The following is a 20,686-nucleotide window of genomic DNA, read 5'->3' on the forward strand; positions in this document are numbered from 1 at the left end:
TGTTTTTCCTACTGGCTTCACCCTTTGTTGAAATTCTGAGTGAATAAATAGCAAATTCCAGCTGCTGCTCACTCTTATTCCAAATGCTATTTGGTATAACTGCACCACATCTTAAGATTCTGTGAAGAGAAAAGTCATGTTTTGTAGATTTTGAAGAAATTGTTTCCACATGAGTTGCATATGATAATTTGAGTACAGCTCTCTTATCCTGTTTTTACTGGGCAATCTTAATTGGGGAATTTTCAGCTGGTATGTCTTTTCCAGGGTACACAGTACCTTAATGCAGCAATCAAAACCTCAGATTTTAATGCTTAATGAGAAGAATGCTTAATTGCACACTCCCTGTTTTGGATACTTTTGCTTATGATTGCAAATCAGCTTGCCATTTGAACAAAGCCTTTTGAAAATTTGATACCAGAAATGTGAAAAACATTGAGATATAAGGAAAATAGGACAAAAAGTATCTACTGCGGCCTCAGAATGTGACACCAATGAGATAATGACACTTCAGAGACATTTTTCTGTGTTGTTTTAAGTAGTGTTTACATTGTAAAAATTTAAAGCAAGGATCAGATTGTAACACATCTTTATAAAGGGTGATGAAAGTGCGTGATATATCCATAATCCTTCGCATATGTATTCTGAAGGCTCCTTACCAGCTCAGTGGGTTTCTCCAGGAAGGATTGAGGGTTGATCTCCTATTTAGGCTGAACTATTGAATTATCCAGGATGACAATATTGCAAGTGAGTTGGCCTCAGCAGAGCTAGGGAAGTGGAAATTTGGTCAGGGTTTCTGCTGAGCGTTGCTGTACGAGTCCCTAAAGGTGGGTCCAGCACCTTCTCGGAAGCAATCACTGGACAATATTCAGACTTTGTGTTGATGTGTGGCGCACATGATATTTGCCACTTAAGTGTTGGATGATGACTGTGTCAAACAAGACAATGCCTGACCACTTCTCTTGACATTCAGGGCTGTCCTATTGTTTAAACCATACTATCAGCACACTCATCATTGATAAGATATGAGCACAGAGAGCATTGGAAATACCCAGCAGGTCTGGCATGGATGCTGCCAGACCTACTGAGTTTCTCCTGCATTGAGTTTGTTTCAGATTTCCAGCATCCACAATGTTTTGTCTTTATCATCGAGAGCCATTTAGTTGGACCAACCATATAAATACAATGGCTGCAAGAGCAGGTCAGTGGTTGGGTATTTTGAAGAAAGTGTCTCACCAATTGACTCCCAAGTAATTTCTATGAGACACAAGGGTTTGGTGGAATACCCTTACCCTTGGGTGATTATAATGCACCTATGACGATGTTCAAGAAAGCTCAACCCCAGTCATGTAAAAGCAATCTTCTTTACTGGTGACCCATTCACAATGTTAAACATTTACTACTTACATCACATGGCTGCAGCAAATGCCCATCTACAATGTGCACAGTAACTCACTGAGGCTTTTTGAGTGTAAAGGAAGAAATAGGAACTTTTAAATTTTGCACTTGATATTTCTTTTATTCTTTCATGGGATAGCAGCATCACTGGCTAGACCATTGATTGGCTAGCATTGGTTACTCATCCTGAATTGCCCAGTTAGGAATAAACAGCATTGCTATGCATCTGGAGTCCTATGTCAGCCAGACCAGGTAAGGATGGCAGATTTCCTTAAAGAACATTAAGATGCACTGATTCTCAAGCCCCAGTACTCCCAGGGACACCACGGAAGTTCTAATCAAAGCACACACAGTCCCTGCTTTACTTGTCCATTGGAAACAAGGTTCCTGTGTTAAACAAGAGTGACTGTTTATTATAAATACATTAGTTCTAAATACAAGTAAACAGCATTGAAAGATCCACATATCGCTGTACTAGTTAAAACTTTGAACTTTTTAAAAGCCCTCTACCACTTAAAACTCAAATCTCTTGACACATGCATGCTCACGTGCACGCACACCACAGTTTAATGTCACCAGTCCATAACGTGTGCTGAGATGGCTTGCCAGGAGTTTCCAGTCTTTAATCTTGTTTCTCAAGGTTCTTTCACAGGAAGGAAAGGGCGATTGGTACACTATCAACAAAGTCTTAGTTACTGCTCACAAGCAACAGCTTCCAGAGATTGGATGGAGAAAATGACTGGCTTTGAGGCTTCAGGTTCTTTTTGCCAGGCAAATCTCCCTGTGTCACCACCCCCTGCCCACCCTCACCCCACCCCACGCCCACCCTCACTTCACCCCACCCCACCCCATGCCCACCCTCACCCCACCCCACCCCATGCCCACCCTCACCCCACCCCACCCCATGCCCACCCTCACCTCACCCCACCCCACCCCACGCCCACCCTCACCTCACCCCACCCCACGCCCACCTTCACTTCACTTTACTTCACCCCACCCCCACCCTCGCCTCACCCCACCTGACCCCCACCCTCACCCACCCCACACGCACGCTCACCCTCACCTCACGACACCCCACGCCCACCCTCACACTACCCACACTTCACCTCACCCCACCCCACCCCACCCCACCCTCACCCCACGCCCACCCTCACCCCACCCCCACGCCCACCCTCAACTCACCCCACCCCACCCCGTGCCCACCCTCACTTCACCTTACCTCACCCCACCCCACACCCACCCACACCCCCACCCTCACCCCACCCCACCCCACGCCCACCCTCACTCACCCCACCCCACCCTCACCTCACCTTACCTCACCTCACCCCCCACCCCACACCAAACTGTCTACATTCAGCTCTCCCCCATGCCCCCCCCCCCCCCCCCCCGAACAAAGCAATGTAGATACCACCACGCACGCACACACACCCTTTTTAAAAGGGTAGCAATTCCTTCCACAATCTCTCCTTTAAAACAGTGCTTTTTCCATTTTGGTCCACAATCAAACATGCAGCAATAAAATTGTGATCTTTAGGCCAGTTAATCTTGTGACTATTAATATTTTAATGTTAGGAGTGGATCCTTTGCAGTAATTTAAACTATCACTAATGTAGGTGACATCATTTATTGTGGGGAAGCGAATGACTTGTTCTTGAACCTTGTTAAGGCTATACTGAGAATCAGTTGTCTTTGCTACCAATTTATAATTGTATTTCTAAATTTCTAAAATACACTAACGTCAGTTTCCTGCATTATCCTGCTTCAACAGCTGCCTATCTAAAAAGATCTGATTTGAATCAGTTTTTTTTTAACCTGAGTAGCAGTGGCAGGCATCATTGGATTTAACACACTAATTTTTGTTTAATACTAAGGTTCAATTAAGCATCAAAATATCTAATCAAGTTATGCTTCATAAATGGAAATGGACTGGCTCTCTACAAACTAACCAACAGTTGGGTTGGTACTCTTTGATATAATTTGATATTGGTTACCATACTAAGGATTTAACAAGTGTGCTAACTTTTGGTGCTGACTTACAATGGGGGTATGGCTGGTAGGTGTTGGCACCTTTTCCCCTTACTGAAGCCTTTCACCTGCTATACCTTAGGCCATTTCCTGTCCAAATCATTACAGTGCTGGAATGGATCTTATCACCAAATTTCATCTTGCTACATCCCTCAACTGCTCTGAAACCTTCTCGTCCTACCTCAGCTTGTTCCACTTCCTTCATCTCCTTTAAAATCATTCTTCTGCCACTAACCAACTTCATCCACGTTTCCCACTCTGGTAAGGATGGCAGATTTCCTTAAAGGACATTGACATATACTGATTCTCAAACCCCGGTACTGTCAGGGACACCACAGAGGTTCTGTCCGCCTTTGGCCTCTGTGCCAAAGGATTTCTCTTTTTCATCGTTTTAACTGACCTTGTCTTCTGAGTTCTGTACTCTCCTGTCCTCCCTTCACATTAATTTTCTGCTCAAATTCAAAGCAGTATTATCATCTGAGATCTCTGCGCTCGTCCAGTTCTGTGTTTTTTTGTATATTACTGATTTTAATTAAATCCAGCATTGGTAGGCGCACTTTTACCTGCCTGGACCTTGAGGTTTGCAATTCCCTCCCTGTATCTTTCTTGCTCCTTGTCCTCCTTCCATACGTTCATTTGCTTTTCGTAACTTGCACTGATATCTCGTGATATGACTCTGATAACAAAGTTTTTGTTGGATTATTTGCTCCTGTGAAGAGCTTTGGGATGCTAAACATGCATCATAGATAAAGACAAAAGTTATCGTTCTTGATATAAAAATAAATAACGATAGAAAAAACTGCTGACATGCAGTTAGACATTTCACACTATCACACAAGGTCAACATCTATCTCAGTGCTTTTAGGTGACATGGAAGGTGAAGAATACAAATACATGTAAGAATACTAAAATAACTCCACAAAGTCTGGTATCCTGTCACTTTTTTTTTCATATGTGGAGAGTCCTTGACCCTGATCCAGCTCCCTCAGAGCCAGCTCTCAGCGTGAGCAGAACCTCTGACACTCCTGTTCTTGTGTCAGCCAGGGCTCCCTGATTGGACCAGATTAACAGCACCAGTCAGGGAACTCATATTCTGAGGTCCACCTAGCTGACCTTGTTACAATCACGACAAATACGAACAAGCAGCCAGCATTAGAAATCTGAACTTGGCATATATACTATCTGGCTCGTGCAGTTGGAAATAAGAATTCTTTATATCGAGTCCATTTTAGCTGATGAAGAATTTGAGTTGCAGAGTGTGAAGGTGAAAATGATCAATGTCAATGATGTCTTCAGACTGAAAAGAACTGGAGAATCTCCGTAGTGAATGACCTGACCTTTGACATGTTCTGCTGCAGTCAGCTGTATTTTGCGTGTTAACAAGCCAGTTGCTATTCTCTCTGACCCCCGCTGTACACGAGTGGAAGATTGTCTCAGATTGCAGCAAATCTATTGCAATGACATTGAACTGAAGAAATAAATCCTTTTTTATATGAATAAATAACCAGTGGTGTTTTCCTTTTACCACAAAGCTATTACAGTCAGGAAAAGGATCAGGGAATGGCTTGCTTAGTGGTGGCTTTAGATATTTCCCCTCTTATGTTTTTGGCAGGCTTTTACCTGACCTTTTTGGTACACTGTATGCACAACAGGGATGTGCAATGAAATAAATCAACACTGCACTTGACAATATTCCAGGTTTGCGTCGTTAGCTTTTTCTTTGATCTCTGCATCAACCAACTGCCATAGGAAACTGCCTAATTGTTTGGATTGAAGGTCACTGCTATAGGATACAAACTAATCAGCACCCCTTCCTCTTCTGTACCGGAAAGAGATCACGAGATATAAATTGAAAACTACTCCTCTGTTCCCTCATTGCTGAAGGAAGTGTGTAACTCAGCTAAATCTATCAAAAGGGTCCCAGGTTTTGATTTTCCAATTTGCATTGCATTAGCTGATTGCAGGCAGCAGAATAGAATGGATCCCTCAGATGGCTTACACTGGGAAAGGAAAACTACTACTCTCACCCCTGATGCTGTTGGAAAATGCATTTGGGTGGCATCAGGATCAGGGCAGGAGTCCGCTTGACTGAGTCTCTGTACCCCTTGAATACTTAGGAACAGGAGTAGCTCATATAATACTTGAAGTCTGTTTCTATATTCAATTGCTGAACTGTGTTGTAACTCGGTGAATCTGCCTTTGCACCATATCCCTTGACACTTTTGATTGACAAAGATTTATTGGTCTCACATTTAAAATTAATAATTGAACTAGTATCGGTTGTTGTTCCAAACTTTTAGACAAATCCAATAACACTAGACTTTATCTCCCCAGTCTGTTTCTCTTCATACTTTAAACTTCTAAATTTCTGGAAGTATGATTCTTGGACAGAATTTAATGCCCTTCCTGTGACTGTATGTGTTAGTGTTTAAGGAGTTGGGTGCAGGAGACCCTTCATCTTTTCATCTCCACTCTAGTTACATTTTTGGCACAAAAATAGCCTTTCCCTCCATGCCATTTGAAGTTTTTAAGTGGGCAAATAATCCTTAATTAATTGGGGACCCTCTTGTCAAAGGCATTCAGTACCTTATCAAGGGCTCCAACATTGGGATTTGGTTGGTTGGGAGAGGGTGGGGGTGTTTCCTTCTAGGAACCAACCCCATTGGCTCTTGTTGCCAACAGCCCCATCCTGTGAAGTCCTTCTCCCATCCCTCACTTGTGGCCTGTGATCCAGCGATAATCCTAAGCCTTTGGATGGGTGTAGTACAGGTGATAGTCACCATTTCTCTGCTGGTGCTGCCATTCAGTGGATCCACTGGCCTTTATTGGCTGGCAGCTCTTAGCAGGTGGGATTTCCATTCCTGGGATCCTTTGGCCTTCCCTGAAAGAGGCAATGCAGGGCTCTCACTAGCTCTCAAGCTGGCAGGCAAGACCGCCATTAAATATTAACCCTTGTTGGTCATATTTTGCTGTAAGTGCTCAGTTGAGAATGGGTAAAAGACCTGAGGGCGTTAAGTGTTCATCCAGCAGTCACAAGCCTGAATACCAGTTGTAAGCACCAAGAATGTGCCCGTAGACTGATCCAGTTCAAGTATACTGATGGAAAGTGGCAAGATATTGCAAAAGGTTAGTTGAAACCAATTTAAAGAGATATTTATTTATTTATTCATCTACCAAGAGTCTAAGTTATCAAATTAATTTTACAAGTTATTAATTTTGTGGAAGGCATTTGCCACCTTCAAAGTCTGCATTGTCTAGTTGACATAGTTGGCTTTGTGGGAAAAGGACTCAAGATGTTTATTGTTTTGTTGGAGTCTCGTTTTTGTTTTTTATTGTTTTCTGTTGGAAGTTGAGAGATGTGCCAACAAAACAAATGTAGATTTTGTTAATCAGAATTGTTGCATAACAAAGCTCCTATAACAGAATGAAAGCAAACTTTCGGCTTCCCTCCGTACTCAGCAGTGAATGAGGGAGGGTTTGATACATATTATTTGGGTGTTACACATGGATTTGATATAGATTATAGGTATTTTCTAATCCCCCTATTCAGAGATGTAATTTCATACCTCTAGAGCAGGTGGGATGTTAACCTGGGTCTCCAGGCTCAGAGCTAGGAACGCTACCATTTGTTGTCTTGCCATTTATTGCCATGTGATTGCCAATCCCAACACACCATAGCAGCTTTTCTTTGCATTTCAAATTAAATCACAGATAATTGGTCATGGTAATCGACAACAGCTGGCAACCTATATTAAGGCTAACTTATGAATATAGAAGCTATTTATCCAAATCATATGAAACATTAACTGGTATTGAATCCAGGTTTTTGTCATCCATGCAAATATGACTTTAAATGCTAAATCAAAAGATCCAACACAACGTATTTTGATTTTAGACAGTTTCTCATTACTTAAGATAGATGAATTGACTGGCACCATCATCCATTCCGACTGATTTAGATGGTTATCTTTTTGGAAAAATTGTGTTAGCAACAATTAAATAATCCTATGGCCATGATTGTGGCTAAATTAATCTACCAATGGCTCCAGTCAGTAGGAGATGAGGAGTAAGAGTGTGATGGACAATCTAAAGTTCCATATACTCCTGTGAAAACCTTGGTCTTTCACTTTAGTTTGTAGGTTTTCTGTGAATTGGCAAGTGTACAGTTTACGTTATTTTTCCATTCTTTTTCCCTAAAATAAGTCCTTAAAGTTCACCGTTGTTGACCTACTGCTTCTGTTTTCAGGTTGTGTTAATGTGAAGTACTCTGCAGTGAAGGTGGATGTGATAGTTGTCATTTGCTGTCCCTCAGTTCAATGTTGTAAGTTTCTGCTGTGTGCCTTAACGTGACTAAATCTTAACGAACAAATCTAAATAAAACCTGAGTATAACAGTTTGAGAAGAGGAACAACATAACTTGGTCAATTTATTCCTCTTTTGGAATTGATTACCTCAAAGGAGTCATCTGCTTGGTGTTTGCCATTGATTGTCGGACAATTGTTGCAAGCCTGTTTGATGTCGGACTAACAAAATGTGAGATCATTGCTCCTGTTTACTCGAGCTTTTTCAGTCGTATTGGCTGAGAACGTGCCAGATGCAACCATTTCAGATACAAACCAATCTTAAAAAGATAGCCTGTTATTATCTTGGAGTTTAAATTTAATAAACATGTTTGAATCTGTAATTAACCTCTGCCTTCACTCTGGCAATGGTAATTAGATTTTATTGTTCAAGATCCACCTAAGCAGCAGAACTGAATTGAGTTTTGTGGTGTAATGCATTTGTCCACACATCTATGTAGAGCAAAGTCTACCAGTGTATCTAAAACTCTTGTACTTTATATTTGTAATACTGCAGGATCACAGTTTATCACAGATGTAATTCATTTGTAATTAAATGAAGCAACCCAATGTTAGTTTGCTTGTTCAAGAATTTTGCTGCACAAGAATATTAAGTTTATACAGACCAAGATAGATAGATGGAGTTAAGTTACAGATTAACCATGAAACTGAAAGGTGTAAAACTAGAGTAAAATGGCCTACTCCTATTCCTATGGCTTGGAGAGTTGAAACTATTAATATCTGTAATTAGCTGTCCAATTGAAAACGATTAGAACTTTTTGGATTTGCTTACAGACACCAATACTTCATTTAATTCAGTACTGGAGCAACAGTTTTAAAAAACAAGCTGGCCCAATTAAACATAGCTTTATCTTATTGACAAGCTATCTTAGCTATGGTTAATGTTGGGTGGGCGGTTTGGGATTGATCCAGGATGTTCTTGCATTGTGAACCTGGGAGTAGATTTGCAAAACTGTCCACTGCAGTTGGAGCAAGGCCTGAGGAAAATCAAGTAAATCTCTCGAGGGAAAACCATGTCACAGTTTACCTGATCCCAACCTAAATGGTGGATCCACTTGATTATGTTACAAATTGAGATGGCCACGGTTATACAGGAAATTACAGTTTCTAGGTGTACAATGTAATAGCACTAAATAAACAGGACAAATATTCTCAGGATACACAGTAGCCCATTTCAGTCTGAATTGAGAATTTCCTTCGCCCATACCATGATGAACCTTTTGAACTTCTCCATTACAAAAGGCAGTGGAACTGATTTCTAGAGGCTAAAGGTGTGAATGGCTATGGGGAGAATATGCATTGAGATAGAGGACTAGGTGTGAGCATGCAGAATTGTGGAGCAGGCATTATGGAGCGAATAGCCTAGTCCTGTTTTCTGTGATTCTGAAAGATTTGAAATGTTGTAAATGAAATATATTTATACTGTAAATAACATGTTAAAGTTGTTTGAATCTAATAGAAATAGTTACAAAATGATTCTGTACCTGTAAAAAGAGGAGATTTGTACTTTCTGTTCTACAATGGCACTGTGTTACTCAGGCCTGTCGAGGTGAGTCTGTGCATCTTCTGCCCTCGAGTCTGAAAGGTTTTTCAAACGATGTGGCTTTACGTTGCATAGTGTCAAAATAGGATACGGATCAGACTCAATGGCAGGTTGCTCTCATTGTTAATTCTTCATCAGCCCACTATGTAAATCACTGTATTACGAAGTTCTGTACTTCTATAGTTTAAGGAGACAACTGGCAATATCAGTATTGCTAGGAGAAAGTGAGGACTGCAGATACTGGAGATCAGAGCTGAAAATGTGTTGCTGGAAAAGCACAGCAGGTCAGAAAGCATCTAAGGTAGGTTCCTGAATGACGCCTCATGCCCGAAACGTCAATTCTCATGCTCCTTGGATGCTGCCTGACCTGCTGCGTTTTTCCAGCAACACATTTTCAGTAATGTCAGTATTGCCCCATGGTATTATATCTTGGAGCAATGGCGAAATTACAATCCACTCACTATTTTCTCCTTCAGACCAAAGCAAGGACACCAACAATAGTCAAAATGAAGAAAAGATAGCCAAATTGGTGGTTTGAAGATGGCTATAAAGAACATAGTGTGTGTCAAAGAATTAAAGGTCAAATTGTGGTGAATCCTATGCTCCACATATTCCTTTATCGAACTTGTGGGTGTTAAAATGAACAATGCATGGGCCACAGTTCTTTATTTAACCAAAACTAGGTAACTTTCCAATTGATTTCATTTTGGTTCATAGGTTCTTGTTGTCTACAAAAATATATGCATTTTAGGTTTGATGAGGCAAAATATAAATCTCATTGTGTTCATGGCATATATCAAACATTGTATTTGAAGGCTTTGTGAGAAATGGTCTTTTGTAAACAAAGGTCTTTTTTCTTTGGTAAAACAATGGTCAAAATGATTGAGGGCAACTTTCCTAAAGCATATTTTAACTATTTATTTTCTCTCAAACTTATAGGTGGTAATGGCACCTCATGAAGCATCTGTGGTGTTTGTCGATAACTACATCAAACTCCTGGCTGATTGTAGCACAGAAACATTCCAGAAAGTTCTTGACATGAAGGTGAGGTCGTAGAAGCATATTTTCCATTATTAATTCCGCAGATTCAATTTTTATAGGACCAGCACTTGTTTACTATGCTTTCAAAAAAATTTATAAAAATTTTAAAAATATTTCTATCTAGCTTTTGTATTCTAATTTTCCCCTCCTTATTAATCTTTAGGTCATTCTTTACTTTTTTAATATTCCACCCATTTTCTGATTTGCCTCTCCTCTGTTTGTTTTTATATCCTTGAATATTTTCCACTTCATTTCAATTGACCTAATTCCAGTAACTTTATCCAGCTCTGTTTTAGTGCCCTCATACTTGCTCTTATTTAAATAAAAGTCTCTGCTTCAAACTGAATATAAAATTCAGTCCTCATATGTCTAGGGTTGCATTCACTATGAGCAGGAAAGTGGAGTTGAGGACTATCAGATCAGCCATTCTGCTGTTAGGTCTTATGGATTGGCTGTTAAATATTGGTGGTTACAATATATTCAAAAAAAGAGAGAAAGGAAAGGAGGAGGAGTATTAGTTCCAGAGAGCAATACAGTGCTGGTGAAAGAGGATGTATCAGAGGGTTCAACAATGTAGTCAATTTGGATAGAGCTACAGAATATAATTGCATTGTTCGATGTACTCTACAGACCAACAACTATTGGGAAGGATGGAGAAGAACAAATCTGCAGGAAAGTTATACAGCATTGCCAACATTATTGAGTCGCTATAATGGGGACTTCAATTCCCCATAGATCTTGGTGTGTTGGGGATAATTTCAAAGTTTGCAGATGAGATAAAATATGAAAGAATTGTAAACTTTGAGGAGGATTATGCAGAAATCCAAAAGGACATAGGCAAGTTCATGGAGTGGCAAGTTGAGAGGTTCAATGCAAAGAAATGTGAGGTGATGTATTTTGGTAGGAAGGACATTGAAAGACAATATAAGTTGGGGGTACAAGTCTAAAAGGGCACAGGAGCAGAGGGACCTGGGTGTATTTGAGCACAGATCATTAAAGGTGGCAGGAGAGGTGGGGAAAATAATAAAACAGAGTCTTTAATTTTCTCTTATTTTGTTTGCAACCTCTCGTCTTTTCTGATGATTTACTCTTAGATTTGTACTCTCCTTCCCTGACCGTTATAATCTATTTATCATTTCTATAATATATTTCTCTCTCACCATGCTTCTACTCTTGGCTTTACCACATCTTTCTAAATGTGATTGTTTATCCCCATTGTTTAGTTTAAAGTCCTTTCTACTTCCCTAGTTATATTGCTTGCTTGAATACTAGTCCCAGTATGGTTTAGATGTTGACTGTCCCAGCAGTACAGACCCTGCTTTGTCCAATACTAATACCAGTGCCTCTAAACTAGAACCCACTTCTACCACACCAGTCTTTCAGACAGAGATTTCAGATTCTTTGAGGTTCTGCTTAATTCAATGCCTAGCCTGTTATACTGACTTGGAAAATCACCTTCCTTGTCCTGCCTATGCCATTGGTATCTGCACAGTGCACAACAACTCCACCACCCATGCTTCTCAAATGCCAAGTGGATATCCTGAACCCTGCAGCAGGCAGACAACACAGCCTTCTGGACCTGTGCTCTTTGCTGCTGAGAACAATCTAAATCCCCCTCACTATAAGTGTCTCCAATACACTACATTCCCTTTTTGCTCACCCTATTTGAGTAGCTTGCTATGCAATGGTCAATTAACTCATCCTCTTTGCAGCTTCCAATCTCATCTGAACAAGCTGAAAGAACTGCAAACCTGTTACAATTGCAAAGGCTAGGCTCTTCCCCTCCTCTCCACTGACCTGTCTCACTTACAGTCCCACCCTCCTTTCCCTGACCAGTGACCAAATCTCAAGATCCTGTTCTGAGGAGTGTAACCCCTTTCTGGAATAAAGTGTCCAGGTAACATTTCCCCTCCCTTCTGTGTCGCAGTCCTGTAGTTTAGTCTTCAGCTCATAAACTTTAAGGCAAAGCTGCTGAAGCTGCAAACACATACGTGGATTTGTTTGCCATGGATCTCAGTGGCATCCCTTAGTGCCCAGATTCTGCAATTGCAGCAGAAACCTGTCCAGAATCTTTATTGTCTCTTAGTTAAACAAAATAAAATTGGCTGAGTGATTTATAAACAACAGAGTATGATTAGTGGATACTTTTTCAGCTTTATTAATAGGGACATAGAGTATAAGAGTAGGGAGGTGATGTTGAACTTGTATAAATCGCTTGTTAGAACGTAGAACAATATAGCGCAGGACAGGCCCTTTGGCCCTCAATGTTGCGCCGACCTGTGAACTATTCTCAGCTCGTCCCCCTACACGATCCCATCATCATCCATGTGCTTATCTAAGGATTGTTTCAATCTCCCTAATGTGGCTGAGTTAACTATATTGGCAGGTAGGGCATTCCACACCCTTACCACTCTGAGTAAAGAAGCTGCCTCTGACATCTGTCTTAAATCTATCAGCCCTCAATTTGTAGTTATGCCCCCTTGTACAAGCTGACGTCATCATCCTCGGAAAAAGACTTTCACTGTCTACCCTATCTATTCCTCTGATTATCTTGTATGTCTCTATTAAATCCCCTCTTAGCAGACCCAAGTCTCTCAGCCTTTGACATTGATGCCGTGTGGTTGGAGGGTCCCAAGGTGGAAGATGAGGCGTTCTTCCTCCAGGTGTCGGGTGGCTAGGATTTGGTGGTGGAGGAGGCCCAGGACTTGCATGTCCTTGGCAGAGTGGGAGGGGGACTTGAAGTGATCGGCCACAGGGCAGTGGGGTCGTTTGGTGCATGTATCCCAGAGATGTTCTCTGAAACGTTCCACAAGTCGGCTTCCTGCCTCCCCAGTGGTGGAGGAGACCACATCGAGAGCAAGTCACAGTAAATGAGGTGTTTGGATGTGCAAGAAAATCTCTGCCAGATGTGGAAGGATTATTTGGGGCCTTGGACAGAGGTGAGGGGGGGTGGTCTGGGTGCAGGTTTTACACTGCTGTGGCAGGGGAAGGTGCTGGGAGTGCAGGATGGGGGTGCGTGGACCTAACGAAGGAGTCACAGAGGGAATGGTCTCTGGAATGCTGATAGGGATGGGGAGGGAAATACATCTCTGGTAGTGGGGCCTGATTGTAGGTGGTGGAAATGGTGGAGGATGATGCACTGTATCGGGAGATTGGGGTGGAAGGTGAGGACCAGGGGGGTTCTATCCTTGTTCCAGTTGGAGGGGTAGGTTCAAGGGTGAAAATGCAGAAGTGGAGGAGATGCACTGGAGAGCATTATTGACCAGGTGGGCGGGGAAATTGCAATCCTTGAAATAGGAGGCCATTTTGGATGTTTGGAGTGGAATTGCTCCTCCCAGGAGCAGATACAGCAGAGGCAGTGAAATAGGGAATAAGACATAGCCTTTTTACAGGAGGGGGTTGGGAGGAGGTGTAGTCCAGGTAGCTGTGGGATTTGGTGGATTTGAAGTAGATGTCAGTGTTACAGCCAAGAATGAATGATGAATTAAAAACGTGCAGAGGTCAGTCACAGGAGCCAAGATAATTGTAAATCATCATGTAGTTTTGCTCCCCACTCCCAAACCCGTAGCTCCTCAGAAGCTGGCCTCTTCTCAGTCTTACTCTTCACTTCTGTCCTTGCCAGCATGCCCAATATTGCAAACTCATCAATTGGAGAATTACTGGTGAGAATTTACATTCTTTCATTTAATAGCAGTTTATTGGAGCACTGCCCTCTAATTACATCTCCTCAAGTCTGCCATACTCCAGTAAAAACAATTCAAATGGAATTTTTCATAATTTATATTTGAAACCATAAAATCATGAGCAACTGAAAATTAAACTCTATTTTTAATTAGTGAAGCGCACCAAATTGCAGCTCTGTGGGTGAGGTACTGAGAGATACTGCACAAGGTGCAGTCACTGAGACGGAGATAACCAACTACCTTAAACAAGGCGTGGAATAATTACATAGGAGGTACAGCATGGAAACAGACCGTTCAGCCCAGTGGGTCTGTGTCATTGTTTGTGCTCCACATGTTTCCTCCCTCGATGATTCTTCTAACCCCGTAAGCACAATCGACTACTCCATTCCACTTCACCTTTATCCATCTTGTCTCTGATGCAACTGTACTATTCCCACCGCCTTCTACAATAGGACTTTTGTCAGAATAAATGTAAGTATAATTAAACAGTCGATGTGTAAATCTGCTTGTCATTTTGCTACAAGTCCCCATTTTTTTGGTATTGCAGGGTCTGAAGCGCAGTGAACAAAGCAGCATGCTGGAACTTTTCCGACAGAGGCTACCGACTCCTCCTTCAGGTGGAGAGAACAATTTAACAACGTCGTTATCTGCACCGTCCCCTGAACAGGAATCTTCCAGGATCCGTAAACTGGAAAAACTCATTAAAAAGCGGCTGTAAATGAAGCTCAATGTTGCACAGATCAGGCTTTTCTGAAATATCAGCTCTTCCAGTTGCTAATGTGACAAAGGAACTTTTCCCCTCTCCTTGCATCTTATCCTCAATATCTTGTCCCCCTCCTCACTCTTCTTTCCTCTCTGTCAGAGTCTGTGTCACAGAAGCAGCAACCATCCTGTTTATCTTGTTTTTGTTCCTGGAGATGTTAATTCACTATTGCAATTACAGTCATCTTTCCAGCTGAGGAATTCTCCAACCAACCACAATATAGAGACTGGCCCCAACTACTCATTGTCCACCTCTTCTATTACTCTGGGTTTGAGTCAGAATTCTGAGCTGCCTGAGAAGTTTCACATTCTGCCACTGCACAAGAGGTTCAGAATTCACATAAATGTGTATAAAATTACAATCAGCGAGTTTTAATGTATTTTGCACAGAGGATAGCTTTGTGTTCCTAATGGGCCAAATGCAGTCACGGAGCTGAAGTGAACCAAGCGTTTGATGCAGTGGACCCCCTCAGCAGTTGGCTGGAATTATAAAGGCAGTGCCCATTCTTCATGAATTAACATAGTCCCGTTTTGTCAGAATTGGAATGGACCCATTATGTATATGTACTTGAACAACTGGAAATTTCATATAAATACTAATCACGGAAACCCAAATTGTTTAACTGACTGGTACAATTTCACTTAATTCAAAGGAAAGACTGTACATTTAACATGTTCAGTGTTGACGTTCCGTCACATCCTGGAGTGTATTTTCTGAAATTCACTCCAGAAATTTTCAGAACGATGCTGTTAGCAGTTGAATTGCAAAAAAGTTCCACTGCTGCATTAGGAATTGGAATCTTGATATCAGGATATTGCCTTGTTGATAATTTGATGGAACAGAATCCAAAGATTTGCAGATTAGGTGAATTGGCCATGCTAAATTGCCCATAGTGTCCAGAGATGTGGTGGTTAGCTGCATTAGTCAGGGGTAAAATGTAGAGTAGAAGGTAGGGGAATGGGTCTGAGTGGGTTACTCTTTGGATGGTCAGTGTGGACTTGTTGGGCCAAATGGCCTGATCCACACTGTAGGGATTCTATGATTACATGAACCGTGAATGCAAACTGTGTCCAATCCCCTTACTCACCGTGTGGTCCTAGAGATCCAAAAGCAGACCACTTATTATATCTGCAGCATAATTGCATATATTTTTAACTCTTTGTGGAAAGGCAACATTACATACATATAAAATATGGTGGATGCTTATGAAATCCTCATGCTATTTAAATGAACTAAAATGAACTAGGGCAGAACAGTAACTCAAGTAGTTGAGTGTTTGATTCACCAAGTGGAATGTCAAAAGTTTGTGCTAACTTAGTTTCTGAATTGAATGCTAAAGTTAATGTCAGTCTTTGCTCATACAGAAAATAAAATCTCTGACAGAAGAGCTTGTGGGAGAAGGGCAGTTCAAATAATCGAATTCACAGATAAGCATTACCATTGGGTGTTGTATAAAAGGACTAGGGACATTGAGAGTGAGAATACTTTTATTTCACTCTGTGTCTTGGGTTTGATCTTGAGTAATGCTCACATTGAAAGCCCTCAGGAACTAGAAGAGTGACAAGTGATATAAATTTGTAAGTCTCAAACTAGTTCCAAATAAGCAAAGTTAAAAATCTCACAACACCAGGTTATAGTCCAACAGGTTTATTTGGAAGCATTAGTTTTCAGAGCGCTGCTCCTTCATCAAACATCTGCTTCCAAATAAACCAGTTGGACTATAATCTGATGTTGTGATTTTTAACTTTGTACAACCGAGTCCAACACTGGCATCTGCAAATCCAAATAAGTAGGTGCCCATAACATATACTGCCCCACAGCATTAAGCAATGGAAAAAGTTGTAATTCTCATCAGCCCAGTATTGAAGGATGAAACTGGCTGTTGGGAGTGAATATAAGAACTGTACCTTTGTATAAAACCCATACTCAGTCTGATCTGAGAAAAATTGATGCTGGTTTCAAAGTAAGTGAGATTTTAAATTTCCTGAGAAGTTCGTTTCTGTTATTTCAAGAGCAGAAGCTGTTAAATATATCATATCCTTACCACCATAACACAAACACTTACAAGCAGGATTTCTGTTATATGGGGCGAGAAACTGTTTTTGGAACTGCTAGGTTGCATTTTCTGGTTTTTCTGTAAATAAAATTCTACTGTATTCCTTATGGAATTCATAATAATGCAGTACTGTTGTCAGAACAATTTTACTTGTATCAACATGTATAGGCTACAATTATTCAGAGTAACTTTATTCAAATTTCTGACAGTTCAATGTGTTTGCACTACATTCCAACGCTTAATTTAAATCAGATCATTTAAGTTACCTAGCGCAAAAAATAGGTTTGAATTATTGAGTAGACTGTAATTCCTTTGGAACTGCTCAGTGTTAAACTTGAACAGTCATTGTCAATTCATGCAAAGGACTTCAAAGATATGGGGATATAATAATTTTTTTAAATTGCCAATGCACATTATTTTAAACCTGGTTTAAAAAAACAGTAACTTCTCTCTCTGTTACATTCTTAGCACACAGATAAATATACCTAATGGGGTGGATACTGTTTCAAGTTTATACACTAATTTATTCTCTCTGTCTTGTGAAGGCACTAATGCTTGCTGGGTACAGTTTCATAGATATATGCAGCCTGTCAGTACCTTATTCAGGTGCAGTGTTCCAGGCAGTGAATGTTCGTAGGTTGTTCTACTAAAGGGAGCAGTACAGTCCAGCACGTACCCATCAATAATCTCTTTTGTCTTACATCCAGAAGACACCTGGGTAGCAATCAGGAATGGAACCTTTGAGATGTCTTATTCCTCTCCTCTTCTCTCCCCACCCCCGTCCTGATCATCTGCCCGGTTATTGTGGCCCAACTGTGATCTGTTAAGCAGAACTAATTCACCAGAAATAGAACCAAGATCAAAAATTCTAAATATGTGCAGCACAATTCTGCACCCATTGGGGAAAGTCTTTGGAACTTGTGTTAAAACTTCAGATTTTAATAAAATAATTACTGACACAAGATACTGGAATTAAGTAAATTCAGTAACTGCTCTTCACTGATGCAGACTGCTCTGGGGTGTCAGATGTGAAAGAGTAAGACCAGTTCTTTTTACTGAATAGATCTGTTGAATACCTATTGCATGCAGCTTTCAATCATTTGCTTTTGAGACTTAAGTAAAATATTTTTGTTGTTTTGTGCAAGAATAAGAAACATGCCACTTTAACTTCAAAAAACACGTTAAAGCTATGTAGGTGGCCATTTGATATTTGTGAGGAAACCTAATACCATCCACTGAAACAATGTGCAAGGCATTGGTGACCACCACCCAGACAGGCTATGGGATTGCAAGCTACACCATAAACTTTGTATTCACAGCCTGGTCCAAAGCAAAAACTTTGGAATTGAGGGAGATATTCACAACCCTAAAGAAAGCAAAAACTCTGTGGTAAACCAATGTTTAGAGAAATCAGTCTTGGTACTTGGCTCCATTATTATTGTCTTTTACACTGGCTGTGTCTGGAGAAACAATATCCATCTTGCGTTATGTCCCAGTGTAAATGAAAAGCCTTACAAGCAACATCGTTTATCTTGGAATGGATTTTCTTAATTTTCCCTGGTTTGTGTAGCACTTAAGTTTATTTAAATCTGGGTTCTTCCACTGGACTTTTATATATTTGATTTCAGGATGTAAATTTTATGTTACTTATTTCTGATTTATGTCCAGATTCACTACTTCCAACATGGGTGTACAGTTCAGAAATGCAGAACGGTTTAAACGTTGTGTGATGCTGTGTGGTGTATTTTTGGGTGATAACTGCAGTGTTGGAGCTGTTTGCGTATTATTTCATCGTGCAGGCCAGTAAAGATATATTTATCTCATTTGTCGTTGTTTATTTGTGTTGGTGTGATATTTAGGGTTGTGTCAATTAACTGATTATAATCAGTTTTAATATTAATATAAGCAAACATAAATATAAATAATTGATTTAATTAAACAGCTTACGAAAGCAGCCAAGAAGGGAAAAAAGGAGCAATTGTATATTGTTGATTTTTGTCCACAACCTATTATTGAGAACACTGCCATAAAACACTATCACCTTGAACTTATACCATGTGACACTTGCATGCAAAATATTTAATCCCTCTGCATTGTATTTCTTTACTTGTTACTTCAATGGTAGTCTTATCTGTTCACTTTAACTGGTAAGGCTTTGTAAAACTGCATGCAAGGGAATGTCATTTGAATGTCACATTCAACTATGGCATAATGTTATTTCAAGGCTGCTGTTCTTTGGTCTATAAATTCATTGTTGCAGGCCCTTAGGCGAGTAAACGTTGGGCGATGAATATAATTAATTCCACATGACTGAAACCGCATTGAATTATTGGCATAATCCCAATTGTGTTTTGTTGGTTAACTCCAGCGATTCTAAAATAGGGAATGGTTACAGTAGATTGTTTCCATCTATGTCCAGCTTACAGTTTGACTTTGCATAACTTTTACTTTAGGGATAAGGTTTGTTACTTGAAGTAATCTGAACACTGTTGATTGCTGAATCACAGTAAGAGCATCCTGTTGCCAAAAAGAACACATGCCCAATTCTCTGTCTTAACTGTGTTTGTTTGTCAGCGCTTAGGTGTAATTGCCTGAGCATGCAACAGAAAAATCAACCAGAGCATACACTTCTGATGACATCCTGGAAGAGCTGTGAATCTATGTGTGAGAGAGAATATCCAACTCAGGACTGCATTATCTCTGATCAAGATGCTCTGATGCTCACAACCTAGACTTGAGTGGCCATGTGAGTGAGGTATCAGAGAGGTGCTGTCACCTGTTGAGCTGTAACACAGCAAGCATGAACCTCCACAAGAAAAGAGGAATTTTTTTAAAGTTGCATCTTTTATGAAAGGTTTGGACTTGTAAACAGTATTTGGAAGTAGCAAATCGGAGAAGATGTACTTATTTTGATTTATTGGACTGTTCTTTAATTGTCATTCAAGATAAATGTAAAACCGTATGAGACTAAAACTTGTGTAATAGTGTCTTGTAAATGAGCCGTGTCTTGGTCAACCTGTTAAATACATTTTAAATAAAAAGACATGACCATAATATCATCATTTCCCTCAGTGCTCTGTTACATTAAAATAATTAAAAGATAGCTAAATCCCCCTGTTTCATATGAAATACATTTTTAATGATTGATTAACTAAATTATCTTTCTCCTTTGCAAGGTTAAATTCCAATCCCTAGCCTGAATTATGGCTTAACACCACTGCTACTCCGTTACTACGAGTTGGCAAATCCAAATCTGCAAAGAAGGAAAAGGTACTGTGAAGGTGATGCAAATACAAAGACTAACTTTATCAAAATGAATGGGTGAGTACCATGTGACTATGTTGGAGCGCAGGCAGGAAAATGGAGTTGGGGCTGAGGTCATCCATGATGGTAGTGAATGGTGGAGCAGGCTCAATGGGCTTGTTTACTTCTCCTCCTAGTTCTTCTGCAATGTGGAATCTCTGATTGGAAGGGGTTAGCAGGAATTCAGATACCTATCACACCCAGCTCTACACTAGTTAAAGCTAAAGGGGAAAAAAAACTGTGGTCTGGGGATTGGGGGCAAACAGTGGCAATCAGAGAAACAAGTGCCCTAACTCCCAAACTGTCATCTACTTAGCAAGAAATGCTGTGCATCAGGCATGAGATTTCAAAATATTGTCTGAATGCCTTACTGAAAGTTTGCTTGAAGATCTTTATGACATATCGAATAAGTTGGGGAAAAACGCAGCTTGTTTGAAGAACCAAGATTTTGTCCGATGTTCATTTTAAATATTTCTAAACTGATCACTGGGAAAGCATTTCAAACTGCAACAGGCA

At 40.4% G+C, this 20,686-nt stretch overlaps 1 protein-coding gene across 2 annotated transcripts in view; it reads left to right on the top strand.

Moving 5' to 3' along the window:
- vps53 (VPS53 subunit of GARP complex) overlaps window positions 1-18,690 on the top strand; it is a 230,504-nt gene extending 211,814 nt beyond the window's left edge. For both annotated transcript variants that reach the window (XM_072589817.1, XM_072589818.1), the window contains 2 exons: window positions 10,264-10,368; window positions 14,596-18,690. In XM_072589817.1, coding sequence (XP_072445918.1) covers window positions 10,264-10,368; window positions 14,596-14,766 — 276 coding nt within the window. In that variant the 3' untranslated portion in view covers window positions 14,767-18,690. The remainder of the gene's footprint in view (window positions 1-10,263; window positions 10,369-14,595) is intronic.
- The last annotated feature ends 1,996 nt before the right edge of the window (window positions 18,691-20,686 follow it).

Source organism: Chiloscyllium punctatum, chromosome 19, assembly GCF_047496795.1.
Source record: "Chiloscyllium punctatum isolate Juve2018m chromosome 19, sChiPun1.3, whole genome shotgun sequence".
Taxonomy (NCBI): Eukaryota; Metazoa; Chordata; class Chondrichthyes; order Orectolobiformes; family Hemiscylliidae; genus Chiloscyllium; species Chiloscyllium punctatum.